Raw genomic sequence first — 19,890 nt, forward strand, 5'->3', positions numbered from 1 at the left:
TTTAAAAATGCAAATAAATCCCAAATCCAATCCACCTGGAGCCAAGATGCACTTATCAAAGGAATCTGAGACAGGATTGCCAAGCTCCTGCTGATTTTCCATGGGACTACAGGTTCCAGTGCACGTACCACTGGGCACATAGAGAGGCCAATGGTCAGAGGACCAACGCTAGATAGTGAATCACTTCAGATCCCCAGTTTGGTTTGTTTCTTGTTAAAGTTGTCAAAAATACTCATTTGGTGAGATGTGATCAGAGCTGCCTGCCATCCTTACAGAATGTTGGGACAAGCAGGTGCTGAAGGTTACACAGCTACCGAGTTTCAGGCACACAGCATGAAGTGGAACTGTACATATGCTTAGGCACTGAGCCCATGGTCATTACAAATGCTACTGAGCACCGTGGTTGAGTAGGTCTCGGATTAAATTGGCCAAAAAGCAGGATCCAGTTTGTAACTGACTAATGCTGAAGACTGAGCAGTGAAAGATCCCAACTGCCCTCAAGATGCAACTATTACTGTTCTTGATTTAGTCAAATAACTCATCTTCATCTTCAATGTGTGCTTTAGTCTGAGAAAATGCTGTTACCCTAAGAGGAAAAAAACATGAAGAAAAATATATATCCTTTCTACTTCTTCTTGTCTTTTTTTTTCCTCTCTCTTTTTCTCTTCTCCTTCCTCACTTGTATTGTTCCACAAAGGCTACCAGGAAGCCTGTCTAATGTAGAAATGCTCAGCTCTTATGTCACAGCTTTTATTTCCAGTGACTAACATATTAAATAGCTAATTTATATTAACCAGTGCTGTTCAGACACATGCAGGCTTGACAGACTGTATGGACAAAACATTCTCTTCAATAGTATACAGTAAGTTAAGCTACAGTTCAAATTATTTTGTTCTACCAAGTCATTCAGAAAAGTGTTAGGAGGGAAGCTAGCCTCTCTCCTGCTGGAAGTACTGAATGGTCTATTCCTACTCTCACTGGAGAGAGGGCTGCTCCCTCACTGCTACATCTTGTTGGACTAAAGCAGTGTTTTTCAAAGCTTTCCTTACGGGTTGGTGCTGCTGAAGATGAAGAAGGCACTCCCTTCAGGGATCGGTGTGATCTTCTCCTTCATGTTTAGCTCCGATATTCTACGGGGACGTGGGCCTGCTGGTACCTCTGGCTCATCCTCCTCATCTTCTTCCTCTTCACCTACTTTAAATTAAATACTTTCTTTAATTACAAGTTACAAAGCATTGAGATGTTGCTCACAATAATATAAAAATGTGGCTTGTACTAGAACATATATGGCTCAGAGAAAATACTTCCACATAGCACAGCTTTAAAACTCCATGAATCGATGTATGAAGACTCGTAGAGTTGTTACAAGCCAATACACACATTGACATGCACGTATGGGTGTGTGCTGAAGTGTCCTGAGTGGCTCTGACTAGCCTCATGTGGGGACATCCTGGCCCATGGGCTCTGAAGCCCCACTCATGCCCAGCCCCTGACCATCAGACCATGCTTGCATGGTGCTGTAGCAGGGCTGAGCCTGGTGCATGGGCTGAGCACTGCCAGCTCAAAAGCTAGGATGGATTTCTGTAACAGGCATCCAGGCAATCAGACAGACTGGTTTTCAGATGAGTGTGCTCACTGAACAGAAGTAAGACAAAATTGAGTGAACATTATCAGCTCTAAAATGTCCCTTATTTGCCAAACATTTCAGGAAAGTTAAGATTTTGCTCTCACATCCAGACAGCATTACCAAAGCAGTCTTCAGGCTCACACTATTAACTCTCATATGCCATTTGTACTGTCTGGGAAGCTGCAGGAAAAGATAATACTTTGCAGCTTACAAGTCCATTTGTTCACTGATATCAGAGCACAAATCCAGCAGCTTCAAAGGAATTGATTACATATTCAGCAAGAGCAAACTTATGATATTTTGGCAAACAAGCTTAAATGTGTTTGTCTTCTGGCTGGTATTCAACTACCTGGTACATCACAGGGTGGGTAGGGATCTTTATCCTCATCTTCTTCTCCATATTCAGCAATTGTTACCTACAGGAATGAAAGAGATGCACAAGAGAAAAAATAAATTTAAATATAGATTGGAGTATAAAGTTCAACAGAAAGTAAATCAAATAAGCCTCTGATGGCAGGGAAAAGATCTTTATGCTTAGCTTGAGTTTTCTGAAACAGAGTAACTGAGAGCAGAGCTGACAGTGCAATACACATTTGAAAATATTATTCTCCTATAGTACCTACTTCCTCCTGGCTGCATGAGTCACAAGAATATAACCAATAGACTTTGGGGGGAAAACAAACCAAACCAAACCCCAACCCCCCCAAAACCTAAAAGTTTATCATTCACTAATCTTTGTCATTCAGTTTTTCTGCTATTAACTACTTCATGCTCTAAAAGCTTCTCTTGTCAGGATACCCTGAAACCAAAGCAACTTTTTGGATTAGGAGATTCCTTGAGGATGCAAAGCATCAGAACTAAGTTTCCATGGCCTGGAAAAGAATGTAGGAATGATGGGTTCACAAAGGAAATTGTACAACACATAGCAGCCTTGAGAAGCATCCCATATCAGAATTAGTGAAACTGCTTCTTAGAAGAGAGTCTATTTTCAGAATAAACACCTTACTATCCTTGGGCTTTTTTGGATCACCTTCTGACTTCTCACTTTTTTTATTTTCCAGGCTCTCTTTCCTACAAAACAATACAACAACAGTTACAAAGCACATCATGAAAAGGCAGAAGATTTTAAGTTGAACTATCCCAGTCTATGTACCACAAACCAGACTGTAAAATACTCAAAACCATTTGCATAACTGCAGGTGTCCAGAGCAGTAAAACCCATTGCATCTGAATGCAACGATCCATGTAAAAGATTATCAGTTTGAATATAATTCCAGAAGCTAATCTCTAAAACATTCAATGCATGACCACTACTCCTTTCTGAAGGGATAAACCGTGCCCTAGGACTCATACAAACAACTGTGGCTGGAGAGCAGCCAGGCAGAGAGGGACCTGGGGGTACTGGTCGATGGTAGGCTGAACATGAGCCTGCAGTGTGCCCAGGCAGCCAAGAGGGCCAATGGCATCCTGGCCTGCATCAGGAACAGTGTGGCCAGCAGGAGCAGGGAGGTCATTCTGCCCCTGTACACTGCACTGGTTAGGCCACACCTCGAGTCCTGTGTCCAGTTCTGGGCCCCTCAGTTTAGGAAGGAGGTTGACTTGTTGGAACGAGTCCAGAGAAGGGCAACAAAGTTGGTGAGGGGCTTGGAACACAGCCCTGTGAGGAAAGACTGAGGGAGCTGGGGTTGCTCAGCCTGGAGAAGAGGAGACTCAGGGGTGACCTTATCACTCTCTACAACTACCTGAAGGGAGGTTGTAGACAGGCGGATGTTGGTCTCTTCTCCCAGGCACCCAGTACCAGAACAAGAGGACACAGTCTCAGGCTGTGCCAGGGGAGGTTCAGGTTGGATGTTAGGAAGAAGTTCTATATAGAGAGAGTGATTGCCCATTGGAATGGGCTGCCTGGGGAGGTGGTGGAGTCGCTGTCATTGAAGGTGTTCAGGAGGAGACTTGATGGGGTGCTTGGTGCCATGGGTTAGCTGTTTGGGTGGGTTGGATTGGTTGATGGGTTGGACACGATCTTGAAGGTCTCTTCCAACCTGGTTTGGTTTATTCTAGTAAAGGTTTATTCTATTCTAACTTGCATTGACTTCAATAGGCCTGCACTGCTTTCAAAGGAAGGTTTTCTTCTTGTCTATATAAGGCTTAGAGAACTGACTCCATGGGAAGCTGGGCGATGGCGATGACAGATACATTCTTGTTCTAATTGTGCAATGAATCCTACTGTATTTAAATTATTAGTTGTCTTATCATTATGTCCTTAATTCACCCTATTCTCCTCATTACTGTCTAGCTTCTATCTAAACATCATACTAATAGGACCTTACTATAATGCCTAGGTAAATGCTTTCATTTTTTTCATGAGTCACATTTTTTAAATGGCAAAGACATTTACACAAAGAAAATCCTTACGAAATAACTCAGTACCCTCTTCCTTCCCCCTCCTGCTTATTCACCATGCCCATGCTATTTTACCTCACATTCTTTTTCCTCTCCTTTTCTTCAGCTTCTTCTTTCTGAGCTGTATTTAGACTCTCAGCATCTGCCAAGTTATCCACAGCAATGGCCAAGAAGACATTTAGCAAGATATCTATTTCAAATCATTTTAAGGACTTCATGCCTTACTGTACTTGTCTGGCTTGTTATCAGCATAAACACTGACAATGTGACAGATACAAAACACATGTTCCCAACCTACAGCAGGGAGAGTTGAGATGCTTGAGTGTAGTGCAATTACGACTCATTTAATGGCCTAGATTAATACTGGGTGAAAAATGAGATCCATTAGGGTCACCGGTTTGAAGTGGTACAATAGAAGCATTTCAAACATGAAACATTGTCTGTTAGAAGTGAAGGCAGGTCAGGCATTTAAAAAAATCATCATTTTTATAACACACTATCTCCTGTATCAACAGCAATTTATAGAAGCTTCTGAGCTCGGTCCATATCAGTTAAGCACAAACACTGACGCAAGCACTGCAGAATGGCTTTGCTCCTTTATCACCTCTTGACCTTTTAAAATCTTCTGAGAATGACATTAGCTTCTGGTGCTGCATGGGGCCAAGGAAGTATTTCCACTGAAGGGAGGGAAGGGGAATGCTTCAGACTTAATCCTAACTGACTCAACATTTCTCCTTGCAGATCTTCTCCCATCTGGTCCCTGCACCATCACTGGCTCCACGGGCTGCATGTGTCAGAGTTCACAGGGCTATACCAAGCTTTGAAAGGATGAAAGGCAAATTACTGCCATAAAGATCAGATGACATCCATGCATTTTCAGAGGGAGAAATGTGAAGGAGTGACAAGCAGGTAGAATAGGGATGTCTTCCCCCTGAAAAGGGAATTGAAAATTCACTGGTTTCTGCCATTACAGTGGGTGGAGATGGAGCTGGAGATCACTGAGGTCTCATTCATTAGGGAACAGGTGTAAAAAATCTATTTAAAGGACTTAGCACATGCAGAAAGCACTCACACAGCCACTGTGATTTACTCTCTCAGCAAGAAATTCTGTATATGTGCCCTGACACACAACCCTACTTAGAGATCTTTCCATTGAGTGCAAAGGATACAGTTACCACAGATGAAGAGGATAATAAAATATATACAGACTATCATGCCTGATGATGATGGACCACCATATGCCATTATGCCATCATACATAACAGCATTCCAGTCTTCACCTGTTAGAATCTGAGAAGGAGATGTATTATTAGTAACTCAACAACAAAGAGATGAGATACACAATCAAGCCAACCTTCTGCATACATAGAGCAAGCCCACAATCTTTTCATGCATTGTCCATTTAAATAAGCATCTCCTGAAAGCTCAGGCTTAACTCTACCAGCTTTCATTTTATGCTACACATTTCCATCACTGAACTTCAAATGCAAAAAGAATAACAATGAAGCCTATGATTTTATTGATTTCAATTTTACTATGCTTCACAATGTCTCTTAAAAGACATCCCTGCTTATTTTTACATTACAGTAAGTGACATGACCGATATGCCAACATGAACTCTTAGAATGCTTCTCAGGTTTTAATACTTGGGAATAGCTGAACTTTTATATAGGTAATAAAACAAAATTCAACTATTTTATTAAAATAAAACTAACATTCCACTTTTCTCTAGCCATGTATCTGATGGACACAGGAGATTTAATTTCGTGAAGTAAAATGACAGCTGTGTTGCATAGAGAGATCAAATAAGACATGAGACAAATGGTGTAAATGGTGCAGAGTTACTAGAGTACTAAAACTAATGAGAAGGATGCTACTTAAAAGTAAACTGAGTAAACAGTATTTGTGACTTCATTTTCAGGCAACATGATCATTTGAACAGTTTTGCTGATCATCAAAGGTAAAATGTCTCGTACGGGATGAAAGGAAGTTACCTGGAATACAGTTAAAAGAGCTTGTGGAAAATTATCGAAGGTGCTCCGTTTGGTTTGAGTTTCATCAAAATTAAATTTGCCTCCAAACAGCTGCATTCCAAGCAACGAGAAGATTATGATGAAGAGGAAAAGCAGAAGCAACAGTGAAGCAATGGACTTCATTGAGTTTAACAAGGATGCTACCAAGTTGCTCAGGGATGCCCAGTGCCTATAAATTAAAATGCGTGTGTTAACACACACCAAAAAAAAAACCCCAAACAAAACAGTAAAAGAGCAGTGCAGGATGAGGTATTACAAAAAATAATTGCTGATCACCCTTCTGCTATCCCTGAAGGGAGCAGCAGCAGCAGTTAACCTTACCTTGTTACTTTAAAAATACGCAGGAGACGAACACAGCGAAACACTGAAATTCCAAGGGGCGACATAATTTCCAACTCCACCAAAATGGTCTCAACAATGCCACCACAAACAACGAAGCAATCAAAGCGGTTAAAAAGAGAAACAAAATAAGCCTGTAGGCCCAAGCTGTACATCTTTACTAACATTTCACAGGTGAATAAAGCCAGAAGAACTTTATTTGCGATATCTGCAACAAAAGAGTAAAAAGAAAGAAAGGAAGGAAGGAAGAAAAAGAAATGCCTGAATTATCTCACAGTTTTCATCTCTGTTTTAACATGTTAGTACTATAATTTCTAATACTAGCTCACAGCCTTCTGCTCACAAAGGAAGCACTGGGTTTCCACGTTGGACTGTATTGGATGCCTAAGTGGCAAAAGTTACACGAGGACGTAAAGCTTCCTGCTGCCTATAAGCTACTTATCTTCCCAATCTGTTGTGCAGTTCAGGGCTACTCAGCTCACAGCTTGAGTCCACACTACAGCTTAAGCAATAGAGCCCACAGCATGTTCTGCTGTGCCAGTTTCTATTTCCTTTCTCAGCTTTCAAGCATGATTTAACAATAGAAGTACAGGCATTTACAATTTAGCATTGTCAGCTTTTTGCTAGTATGGCATGAAGCTGTGCCACAGTTGTGGAAGTCAGACACATTCAGCCATTTCTTGCATCTCTCCCTTTAGCTGGGCTGCATATCCTTCGGGAAAGCAAACAAGCAAATGGCAAAGAATAAAAGTTGCCACTGACAGAATGTAAGTATCCATAGTCAAAACAGGATAAAGAATTTTTGATTGTACCTTGGATCTGGGTCAGCCAGTCAGGTTGATTATAGTGCTCTGAGGAGATAGTTAATGTGTTCAGAAAGACCAAGACAATAACAAGCCAATAAAATGTGACAGATTTTACTGCAGCTCTACATTTCCTTCGATTAAATCGATTCCAGCGACGCCAGCGTCGACTGAAAGTTCAAAGACAAACAGATTGATTATTATAAAGAAACCAATATATCTGGAGTTAAGGAGAGCTCATTCTCTTGCAGAAAACATTGTGCAAGGATGTATGTGTGAGCAGGTGTATTCTTATAAACACGCACACAATGCTTCAGGAAGTTGTGTAAATTATTCCCAGGTGCAGAGCAGAGGTTTTTTATTCCTCTTTTAGGGTTTCTTAGAGATTTTAAAATGTAAACAACAACTTCTGGAGACTCTTAATTGCCTGAGAAATAATTATATTAAGCTACATTAAAATCTTACTGAGCAGTAAGACAGAACAACCTTCCCAAGCTCCACACACTTGTGGATTCACAAGTGAAGGTATTATCTTAGCTTTGGACTTATATAACTGGATTCAATTTCATTGCATCACTTCTGGGAATTTTAGTAAACCACTTGGTCTCCCTTGGTTGAATTCCCATTTGTGAAACAGGAAGAAAATCTCTTCCTATGACCCAGCAATATAAGGATTAGGAAGCACTTAATACACAGAAGCATATAGAATTCACACACCCAGAACTACCGCTGCGGATGTGGATAATAAACTTCAGGAAATGACAACTGCTTCATCCAAAATTCAAGGGACAGAGCAGGCACAGATGGAAGACTCCAATGGAAGCCTGACATACCCTTAAAATAGCAAAGAACTGAGAGGAGTCTGCATGTATAAGCTTCTTCCTCTATAGGTTCACTATCAAGCTAGTCTAGCATAAATCTGTTGGAATGGAAAGGGATGGAAAGAAGTAGTCTGCTCCCCTTCTGCCTTCTCTTTTCCTTCTTGCCAGAACTGACCCTAATGAAGTGAGCCAGCCTTAAGAACTGACTGGTTGGAACCAATTTCTTTTTTCCTAGGCTGATTTAGCTGGTCAGTTGTCTGATCCAATTCGTTGTGTGGCCACATCACAGAAAGAGCAGGAAAGAGTGGCTGAGACAGGGAAAGGGCACTGCAGCCCTTTTGGCAGTACCAAAACATCAGACTATGGCTTTTGAAAGTTGTCACAAATAACTAGGTGAATTTTTTTAATGCTTTTAGCATCTGAATTAGCAGGTATTGTATTTACTATGTATAAAATCAGAAATGCTTTAAAACTGCCTCAGAAAACAGAACCATTATGCAATAATAGCACTATAAAAATAACTGAGCTTGGCACTGCATTCAAGTTCACCAAGTTTTCCTTCTGCACCTTAAATTTGTACTTGTAATGGAAATTAATACTGGTTTCAGATATCAGTAAAAAGATGCTGCAAGGCTTTGCAGTATTCCAACCATATAAAGGTAAAATACCCTCTTCTGACCTAAATCAACATAGTATTCAAGAACACTCTTATCTTGCCAGCTCTCTGCTGAACAGCTCTATGCCCATGGCCATCATCAGGATGGCTTCACTTCCTGGGTAGGTAAAACAGACTTTTTCACATTTACAGAACATCCTATTGAAGTCAGCAAGACAAGAATAATATTGTTTGGGTAGGAAACAAAAGCTGTTCCAAAGTGTGTAACTCATCACTCTCAGTCTTTTTACTCTCCTCCAAAAGGTCTGTGGAACCAGTGACAAACAGTATAGCTAAGTGGTGCAGGCACGGAAATGCTACCAAAGGGTTGTGAGTGCACTAGCACTCACATATAGAACTGTATAGCTACAATAGCATCAGCATACAAGCATAAGTAAAAATCTTACAGAAACTAAGCAAAAACTTTAACATGCTATTAGGAGTAATTTTGTAACTTCATTAGAGTGGCATAAGGAAAGAAATCAACATGAAGTAGCAAACTGAAGTAGATGGCCTATTGTGCCAGGAAAATCCGTGGCTACATAAAGTAGGAAAACAAATCCCCTTATATTCACTGGACTGTTTTCTGGGTTTTAGTAACTGCCCCTCCCAGATTTAGCTAAACAGCATAATCTTTTTCTGCAAGAATGAAAAGTATCCTTTTATTTTGAAGGGGAATTCTATTCTCATCAATTTGCAATGAGATGGTATTGCTTTCATGGAATTATCAAGCATTTGTTACACAATATAGCAGTTGAGTAAATATGAAAGTCACACAGGACACTTCTAGGTGACACAGTTTGTTCCAACAAGCTGCATTATTCATTGCTTTTGTTCTCATTAAATAATTTATCATTTTTTCACCATAACTATTTATCATTATTCTTACAAATGCGTTCCATTCACTCAGCTATTAATGTTCAGGTGCTCCTTTGGGTGCCAGTCTGAAATTTGAACCCACAGAGGAAATCCAGCCTTGCATTAAGTCTGAATAAACGGTGTCAGTCAGGCAGGCAGAATTGTGAAGTTCAGTTTGTTCACTTGCTATTCACGTGTGTTTGTGTAGTGCTACTAGACTCATCACACAAAGGCAGAAACATTCCTGCTCAGATTGTATCAGTAGCCTTTTGTTGTAACACGGTATTTTTCTAAACTGGACTTTCTGCCTAGAATCACAGGCGAAATCTCTGCTACCTGTGGAACTGTTGTGTTTCATATTCACCAGTGAGCTCACAAAGAAGTAAATATTAATGTCAGGATGGACTATTCCACTATTGTGGGTGCTAACATCTGTGTAGAGAACACTGGACTTCACTACTTTTATTTATAAAATATGGGACAGAAGAGCTGCACCAGAGAGCTCACTCATGAGAAAATAGAAGCCTCTGAGATTCTTTTTCCATTCCTCATTTTTTGCAGTTACTCAGTTCAGAGCACAGTATCAGCTTTTTAGGATGCCTTGCAGGTTAATGCAATCAGGTAATCATACTGACAAATGAGGGATCTTCACAGAGGACAATGTGCACAAATCTTTTCAACTGGCAGATCCCCATCTTCCTCTAATCATAGCTCTGTTGCTTCCATGTGAGGAGGAAAAGCAGTTGTAGTATTAAAACATTTCAAATTCCACCTGGAAGATTACAAATATGCAGCATGCATCATACTTATCCATGTAGATCCTAGCATTATGTGTGATTAACATCTACCTTCACTTGTTAAACTGGCAAATAAAAGAGTGTTGTATCTTGCTAGGATGTAATTCCCTTGACCAAGTACCCATCTGACTTTAGAAACTAATGATTCCAATGCCAAACACCTAAATTACACTCGTGAGGCATCAGGGAAACATATTTTGCAAATATGACCTGTTAGGTATCCAGAAGTACTGCAACAAGAACCAGGAGTCTGCAGATCCTTACAGAGCTAGAAGAGCAGAGAGCCTCTGTTCTTAGTTGCACTGCAAAGCCAGCAGCTCTTCAAAGTTGTCCTTCTCTCTGCTAACAGATGCTCTCAGCTGTTTTTAAGGAGCTAGGAAAAGCTGCAAGCCACATCTCTTTGGAAGACAATGGCACAACTAGAATGTTGGGCTCTGCTAATTCAAACCTACTCCTCTCACAGATTAATTAAGTTAAAGCATTTCACAGAATCACAGAATGCCAGGATGGCAGGGACCCCAAGGACCATCTGGTCCAACCATTTCTCCAAGGCTACAACAGAAAACATGGAAGTTGAAGGGGGAACTCCCATTATAAGACCTCAAGCACCTGCAGATCCCTGTAGCACTTCCAAATGAGAGATACCAACATCTCATTGCTCATTGCCACAACCTTTGTGAACACATGCAGCAATGCATGCATGAATGAACTTATGTGGCACCTGTGCTTTTTAATGCACCAAGAACAGATTCTGATCCAAGAGCTTAGGCAAAACATATTTAGGAGGGTGGCAGAATCTAGAGAGCTGGAGATACTTTGGTGACGTTCTGGCTTGCAAGTGCATTTTCTTTCAAACATTGATTGTAGAGATGAATAGCATTGACTGCTTCTTAGTCACTGCCTGGGCTATTAAAACCATCAAGTTTGGGTAGAAATCTTCCTCTCAAAGATGATATAGCACCTTTCATTTAGCAGAGCTTCTGGAGTTCTCCTTTTCCTTAAAATATGATTAATGGGCAAGGTTCAGAAGGCAGGCTTGGCTTTGCTTTCTCTGTAATTGTTCTGTGAGTCACCGTCAGAAAAACAGACCAAACAGGGGGTGTAGTATAATGGAAGTCTGTTGTGGTGTCTGGTATTTGAAGTTTCATGGAGCCACTTCATAGGCAAATTTTTCCTTTAAAACTAGCACGAGTAGCAATAAATAATATGTTATAAGGTTGATGGAAGACAATCTCATCATTTAAAATAATCAGACTTGTTTGGCCTTCTCAGCTAATGAAAAACTGAAATGGTTCCACTTTCTCTACTGTTACAGTCACTGGAAATAATGGCAAGAGAAATGACAGACTATTAGCACACTGAAATGCTTCTCTCTGTTGGGCTGAAAGTATTGCTATCTCTTAAGTCTTCATAATTCTCATGAAGAGTTAAGCTCAAAGGTCCACATAGACATAGCTGGTCCATTCAGCTGGGGTAGCTAAGGTCAGTGTCTCTAGCAGAAGTCATAGAAGAAATGATAATAGACACAAAGTTAGTTTTGTATTCATTACCATCCTAAATGGCCAGATCTCCACTGGCCTCAGTCTTCAGCAGAGTGAGGGGCTGCTGTCACCAGTTTGCTGGCTGAAATGGATGACAAATTAAAGCTTGATCATAGCATCACACGTAGAAAAGCATAAGGTAACTATTGCCTTGCGAGCTCTTCTTCAGAAACAGAACGGAGACTATTCAGAAGGAACAGGAGTCCACTCCAGCTCCTTGTAACTGGCCAATGCTGGTAGGTCATTTGAGCTAGTAAGACTAGTAGAAGACACCTGAGTATGCTATTCCTCTTCGTTGTTGCAAGAAGGATATATTGCTGTTACAAATTAATTACTTGTCATACATCCAACATTGAAATCAGTTTTACTAGGGTTAAAACACTGGAATGATCCCAGATGTTGCCAAACCTTAATTAATCTTCTCTGGAGGTCCCTTACAACCACTAGCACTCTATGATTCTGTGATTGTTCTTCTTCCACTGACAATGTTATGAGAAAAATATTTATTCTGTGGGTTATCTGCAGCTCTAGGATTGTCTTTGCCCTTTACAAAGTCCACTACTTGCTTACTTGCCTTAAATCACACAGATTATGTTTTTCTTTTTTACTGTTTCTTCATAAACAGAAAGAGGTTTCCCTTCTGTCTTTGTAATTACCCTAATTACTAAATTTACATTGCATAAAACTAGAAAATAAAATCCCAATGAAGGAAGCTGCACTGGCACATACTGGCACATACAGTGTCTGCAATATTAACTCTTAATTTTTATTACAATGCTTTCTTTCTGCAGTCATACTTGAAAAACAGAAGTTCATTTCCCCAAATGCTCCGAGTAAGTGATGAGAGCGCCACAAACATCCACAAAGCAAATTAGGAAGATTGATGGCAGGGAGGTTGGAACTAGATGAGGTGCCTTGAGCTCCCTTCCAACCCTGACAATTCTATGATTCCCAAAAGCATACATGGAGAGTTTGCTTCTGTACTCGCTGGTAACGGTCAGGAAGAACTTCCACACACATGTCAAGTACAGTAAATAAGCAACATTACATGAGATCATCATGAGGTGTAAATTGTCACAAGGGATAAAGAAATAATGAAGATAAGAAAATACTGACCTGAACTTGGATTTCGAGATGGTTTGACTAGAAAAGGAAAACACATTTTAGTAAGGGTGTGTGTGGGGGGGAAATAAATTAATTCTCTTTAGATTTTATTTTAATCAATAGATTAGAAATACTTCTGAGAAACCTTGAAATCTTAACAAAATCCATCATGAATGCTGAGTTGCTGTTGTCTCATTTATTTTCTGAAATACCATTCCATACCAATACCAGCAGGTCGAGGGAGGTGATCCTCCCCCCTCTGCTCAGCTCTGGTGAGACCCCACCTGGAGTACTGCCTCCAGTCTGGGGCCCCTATTACAGGAGGGATCTGGAGGTGCTGGAACGTGTCCAGAGAAGGGCCACGAGGATGAGCAGAGGGCTGGAGCTCCTCTCCTGTAAGGACAGACTGAAGGAGTTGGGGCTGTTCAGTCTGCAGAAGAGAAGGCTCCCAGGTGACCTCATTGTGGCCTTCCAGGATCTGCAGGGGGCTACAGGAGGGTTGGGGAGGGACTGCTCAGGATCTCAGGTAGTGATAGGACTAGGGGGAATGGAATGAAGCTGGAGGTGGGGAGATTCAGGCTGGAGGGGAGGAGGAAGTTCTTCCCCATGAGAGTGGTGAAGCCCTGGAATGGGTTGTCCAGGGAGGTGGTTGGGGCCCTGTCCCTGGAGGATGTTTAAGCCCAGGCTGGATGAGGCTCTGGCCAGGCTGATCTAGTGTGGGGTGTCCCTGCCCATGGCAGGGGGATTGGAACTAGATGATCCTTGTGGTCCCTTCCAACCCTGACTGATACTATGATAGTATGATTCCTAAAACTATATAAGTTTTCTAAATGAAAGCTAGGAAATCTCCTTTAAACCTAAGTCAGAAGTCATGAAAAATCTGAGCAAATCCCCAGTGAGCAGCACAGGTTACAGAAATACTCCCATACATTCACTTATTGCCTTTAAAAAAGTGTATTCTCTAGATCATGCACAAGTCAACTGAAAGCATTTATTTGTTACATGCCACAGAGGATTTCTGTCATTTTCTCCTTATTTTGGACAGTATCTCTAGTTTAGAATAGCTTTCAGGAAAACAACTGGAAGGTTAGTCAAATGGTTTTAGAGCTTCTCCACTTGAGAATTTTGGGAGTGCTTTAGTGCTGTAATAATGGGTCTAACATTAAACTACTGAAAGGCAAAAAAGCCCCATGTGCCACACAAAGATTGACTATTTGAAAGCAGTTTTGGCTAAATAAACAACAGGGAATGAATGATTCTTTTAAAACTTGAGATTATGAGGGTACTTGAAAACAGTCCACGTACTCACCATAAACTCCCACAGCATGCTGGGCTCTCTCCTTCTCCACTCACATTCTCGGTGTTCACTGACTCAGTTTCACTGGTGGGCATGCTTGCTGTTAGGAGACAGAAATTGCCTTAGAGTGAAAGCCAAGCAAAGAATTACACAGAATGTGAAGTCCTGTTCTACTGCAAGAACGCCACCATTTGTGGCAGGTCTAACGAGAGCTTGGAATGTTGAAGGAATAGCAGACGAAGTTAAACACTCCATCAGACCTCCTAACAAAAGAAAGCACATGCAATTCCAGAGTGTATTGTAGCTCTTTTTTGTTTCTCTTCACTAATTCAACACAACTGTTAGAAATGCACTACAGAATACAACAGAGGAGCTTGTAACCAAAAGCACACTACCCCTAGTAAAGAAATGAACCTGAGCTGGATTTTGTGACTTTGCAGTAGTGTTCTGTTAACACCCTGCAGGTGCTTACCAGTTGAAGTGCTGTTAACAGTCTTGCTAATCCCATGATCAAAATTCTTCTGAAAATAGGAACTACCACATTGGTCATACTGACTACTTTATGCTTTTACTTCCATTGGGAATCATCAAGGCAAGATGCTAGAGAGTAAAAATTGTACCTGCAAATATGGTATGAGCAGGCAGGAAGGAGCGCTGGGAATGGCAGAAGCGGTGCTATAAAGGATGATGAGAATTGCTGCTAATAAAAATGGGATTACTACATTTTGTTACACAGGGAATTACTGTACTGAACTGTCAGCAATTGTAACTAACAGGGTTTTGAGACACAACTCATTTTCAGATTGGTCATCATCATTTATCTACAACTGAAACATAGAGGGAGGATAAGACCTGTCAAAAGGTGTTAGCAAATTATGACAGCCAAAGTTCTCAGTACTTCCTAGGGGAGAACATTACTTGCAAAGCAAGCATGACAGGAAAACCCCTGCAACAAGCAAAGTGTAAATTCAATGTTGCTGGTTTATACAGTAGAAAAATCATATTAAATAGCAGAAAATGAGAGATGAAAGACACACTGAAATTCCTGTAGAACAGCAAGAACTGAAGAAAACTAGAGTGTCTTAAATGTGTTCTGGGGCATACCTTCTGCTGTTTTGATGGCTTGCTTGCTTGCTTTGTTTGCTTTGCTGGGGAGGACTTAAGCCTATGTCTGTGGACTGAGAGAACTGAAGGTGGAATGCCTATTTCTGTGAGGGATGTTTCACTATTTTAGCAGCCTAAAAGAGGTTTAAAGTAGGCTTAATTGCAAACATCTTAATGTAAGTGAGACACAAGAATCATTGCCTGCAGTTTCTTATTTGTCTACAGATCAGGTACAAAATGAGAACTGTTAGTTTCTGTTAACACAGCCTCTATATTGCCTCAACACTGACACAGAGATACACAGAAATGGCAAATGGTAGTTTGTTTTCCACGCCCATCAAGCCCATCCAAACGGAGAGACCACCAGGTTTATGCAGGATAGATGCTCAGCTACTGTTTGCAACAGCTGAGAATCTGTCCCCACAAATGTAAGTCACTATTACAGGAAATGTTAAACACAGAGTTGGCATAACAAAGGAAAATGTCCATGCATGTTTGAACAAACAAGACACTTCAGGCAGTAAGCACAGCAAAATCTTCTTTCACAAGGTTCTTTGGTTTTGATCAAGCTTTTAAAATATGGCTTTGTCTGTGAAAAATTCCTGGTTAGCACCTGCAAGTGCCACAGCTCTAGGATCACACTTCCCTTTACAAATCAGCTTGTAAAAATTAATGCTGTTAGTCTTCTGTGAACTTCACAGCTTGCAGTCACAGTTCAAAAGGAATTTCATTCAAAAGCAAAGCAAACAATCTTTTCAAAGGGTTTAAGAACAAAAAATAATTACAACACCGTTTCAGAAACAGCCTTAGATCTTGAGAACCAGCAGGCTTTATCTTAAAATTCCAGGGTCTTTCAGTTCAGCAAAGAACTGAAACTGTTGTCTTGTTCTGAGTGAGTCGCATGCTGTTAGGAAATACAGCATTATAGCCACCTAATGATGAGTGCAGAAGTCTTGTTTCACACTCTACTATCAAGGGCTGCTGTGAAAGCACAGCTGGGCCCATTTTGCAAGTATCACATCTGTGCAATGTGTCTCAGACTTGTGTTTCAAATTCATCAAACCCTCCCTTATCTAAAAGCAGTACCTAGAATGCAGTTCCTCACAAATTGTTCGTGTCAGTTCTACTAATCATTAGTAACAGCCAGAATGTTATTCTCCATTTCAGACATGCCTGTTGCTTTGGCTCTGCTAGTGACTTGCAGGTGCTATTTTGCAAAAATGGGAGAGGAAAAAAGAACCATAGACTGTTCAGTTTACATCAGAAATTCAGCTGTCATTATCCTGTAATTTATATGCCAAAAGAAATACTTGACAGAAGTACTGAGAAAAGCACCATGTGGAAGCCTAGCTCCAGCATCGCTAGCAAGTCATTAAATCTTTAGCCAGAAGGAAACAGCAACAGCACTGCATGACCACATCCACTCTTCTTGCTAATGCAAGCAACCTGCCAAGTCTTCAAAAGACTCCATTTCATGACCACAGCTTTTGAAGGGCAGTGGTCATGGGGCAAACTACAGCACCCAGAATGAACTTTTGAAAGACTGTCTGGTCTCAGTAAGGCCAGCTTTGAGATCCTCAAACTGATACCCTGCCCTTATTGCACTGCTATTTCTCTAGAAAGATTATCCAGATTTCTAGATAGTGTCATCACTCTTCAAGTATGATAACTGGTTTCAAATGAAGGAATGCTTGCATTAGGCAATAAAAACAACCCATAGAGCATGCAGGATAATACTTCCCTGAGTCTATGGAAAATAGGTCAAACATATCAACTACATTTTATTGCTGCAGATAAGAAAATAGATTGCTTTTCTCATGTTATAATGTTTATTATTTACTCAAAACAGTTTTCAGCTTTTGAAGCAGGGATTTCAAATTCCACTCCAGGACACAACTAATGAATAGTTAAGAACAAGTCAGTGACCATCAGCATTGATAAGTCCTAGCCAGCTGGAGTTGGAAGAAATATATTCCATAATCTTGAGATATGACAATTTACCATTGCTGTAGAACTCAGGGACAGGCTAAATTGCACCCTGAATCATTGAATTGTGGTGGCAAGTATTACTGGAAATGTTTTCCTCTGAAGTTAATCTGGTTCAGCGTCAGCTATGCATTTTTGATCCATAGGCTGATCTCATTTCTACACTGATGCACCTTGGGTGGCTTTCTGGTTACATGTGCCAAAGGAAAACAGCTGCTGACGTGGAATGATCTCTACATCAAGTCAGGTAATCAGTAATAGCTCCTGAAGAGACTCTTACAGTTATGAAGCAAAGGTACTCTACTGGCAAAACTTGAGATCAGCGTCGCAAAATGGCCATCTTCTGATAGGAACATCCAACCAATCCCACGAGCTACAAAAGTCTCCTAAATTCTTTCTTAAATCAGCACATGGATTTTCTGAATGCTTTACACCAAATCTTTGAGGTAGTCAAACAGGAGAGAGGAAAAAAGAAAAAAAAAATCCCCAAAGGGGCAACATTACTGCAAACTCATCTCAAACTTGCTTCAGTCTTCTGTGTGTTCAGAATATGTACCAGAAAGAAGTGGGATTATCGACTCTGACTGCAAAGCTTCACACAGTACATTTAGTTTAAGGAGGGGTTGCCTGAAAGATTATTCTACATGATACCATAGTGAGCTATCTGTTTTCATAGTGTAGATTTAATGTTGATGCTACCAGCCATCACTCTTACAGGCTCACTCTTTTTATAGGCAGTCCATGGAAACTCTGTGTAAGGTTGAATGGTTGCATAGCAGTGGAGGGATAGTGAAATGATCACTCATTGCAGATGCACCACTGAACCAACCACTTCCAGTTTGAAGGACAATGCTATAAATCCTACAAATGCTTTATACTCTCCACCAGTGTAGGGCTTTTAATAGAAATAGAGGAAGGGGTAATACAAATAAATATATTCAGGGTGGGATTTCTGATTCAGTAATAGTCTAAGTCTGAGCTACTCAGATCAGCATGATAGCCTCAACAAATACAAAAGAAAAAGAAATAGACTTAGGCCACCAATTCATGATCTGGAATAATCCTACTCATACAAGGCATACCTGCCTTGAGAGAGGGAGAGGAGACTCGAGTCAGCGCACACACGCTTGAGAACGTTTTTGACCAGCAAGGTCCCAGTTATTAGTAGTGAGACAGGATTTGCATCTGGTAGATGACAGCAAGTTTTCAGCCTGTTCTATGCTGCCTCATGGCTGAAATCAGAACCTACACTTGCTGGTTTAAAAGCTATACTGAAACACATAACCAAAGTAACCAAAGCAGACACTGACTTTTAGACATTTTTATGGAATAATTATCCCAGGCTGAAAAGCCATGTGAGCTACTAGGAAACAGAGGTAACGCTTCCACAAGTCATGTCATGCATTTGTAGCAAAGGAGCCCATCAGCTCCTAGCACTTCCTGACTGCATTCTGCATCTTTTGAAGTAACAGGATCAGATTTGTCAGTCTCAGCCTGAGCCACGATAGCGATTCTTAGAGCAGCAAGGATGGTTGCTCCAATCACTCTGTTGTAGGTAGGATTAAAATTTTACCTCCTAATTACTACAATTTTGATTATGTTAAATCAACACATTTGCCAATATTAAAAATGTGTGCATTTAAAACCAGTTACATTCTAAAATGTCTCTATCTCCATTGTGGGTGGGAAAGAAACTCAAAAAACCCAAACCAAAACAAAACCAACACTACAAACTATAGGGGAAAGGGAAAAAAATCAGTAATAAGAGGAGACATAGTGAAGGTTTGTTATGTTTTGTTAGATGTTACATTAAAAGCTTCATTAATAAATAGCAAGTGTTACCATACTGGTCTAAGCTCACACTATGCTCAATTATAAAGTTTGCAAAACACTTTGATTATTTCTTCACATCTGAATTCAAAATACACTCCTCATCCAGATCACCTCATTCTGAAAAAGAAAACCTGTGCTTCAAAACAAGAGCAGTTACAGGCAAAGACACTTCAGTGGAAAGCTACTAGGATTAAAGACTACGTTTTGGAAGGTAGAGTGCTGCTGCAGCAGCAGTCTATGTCAAACATGCACTCAAACCAGCAGAACTGCATGCACCAGGGTCTGCATGCTCAAGATGTATCCACCTTCATTACAGAAAGTGCATACAATGTGTGCTTTCAAAGGCTAACACGTCAAATGCAGTATCGGCACAAGAGAAACTTCAACTGCAAATCAGAACACGTTTTACCATGTTTATTGGAAGAACGGCCAAAGCAACTAAGTCTGCTTTTCTTCTTTTCTTCCATTAAGTCAGCCAATGTAAGCCCTTGGTGTTAAGCACAAGTAATCCCAGCATTTACACAGTAGGTGGCAGCCGTTGCAACGCAAAAAATAAAGATGTGTCCATACATACAACACAGGCAACGTTAGGCAAAACACATTGCAATTACCAGCAGGATATAGCCTGAGCTAAATGCCTCACCTCTCATCTTTGCATTTTGAGCTAAATTCATCTCACCTCCCTCCTCTCT

The 19,890-nt window shown here is 40.6% G+C and overlaps 1 protein-coding gene across 10 annotated transcripts in view; it reads right to left on the reverse strand.

The window, feature by feature from the left end:
* Positions 1-19,890, reverse strand: part of CACNA1D (calcium voltage-gated channel subunit alpha1 D) — a 184,241-nt gene that overhangs the window by 64,333 nt on the left and 100,018 nt on the right. For 9 of the 10 annotated variants that reach the window (XM_068157796.1, XM_068157794.1, XM_068157793.1 and 6 more), the window contains 10 exons: positions 14,288-14,375; positions 12,991-13,017; positions 7,212-7,372; positions 6,382-6,607; positions 6,022-6,229; positions 5,197-5,317; positions 4,103-4,217; positions 2,629-2,698; positions 1,977-2,043; positions 1,050-1,194 (listed from right to left, as the gene is read on the reverse strand). In XM_068157796.1, the coding sequence (XP_068013897.1) occupies positions 1,050-1,194; positions 1,977-2,043; positions 2,629-2,698; positions 4,103-4,217; positions 5,197-5,317; positions 6,022-6,229; positions 6,382-6,607; positions 7,212-7,372; positions 12,991-13,017; positions 14,288-14,375 (1,228 nt within the window). The remainder of the gene's footprint in view (positions 1-1,049; positions 1,195-1,976; positions 2,044-2,628; positions 2,699-4,102; positions 4,218-5,196; positions 5,318-6,021; positions 6,230-6,381; positions 6,608-7,211; positions 7,373-12,990; positions 13,018-14,287; positions 14,376-19,890) is intronic. The other variant, XM_068157789.1, reaches the window with a different exon arrangement.

The sequence above is a fragment of the Melanerpes formicivorus genome, unplaced genomic scaffold (assembly GCF_026170545.1).
Source record: "Melanerpes formicivorus ecotype bairdi unplaced genomic scaffold, bMelFor1.0.p_v2 SCAF_38, whole genome shotgun sequence".
NCBI lineage: Eukaryota > Metazoa > Chordata > Aves > Piciformes > Picidae > Melanerpes > Melanerpes formicivorus.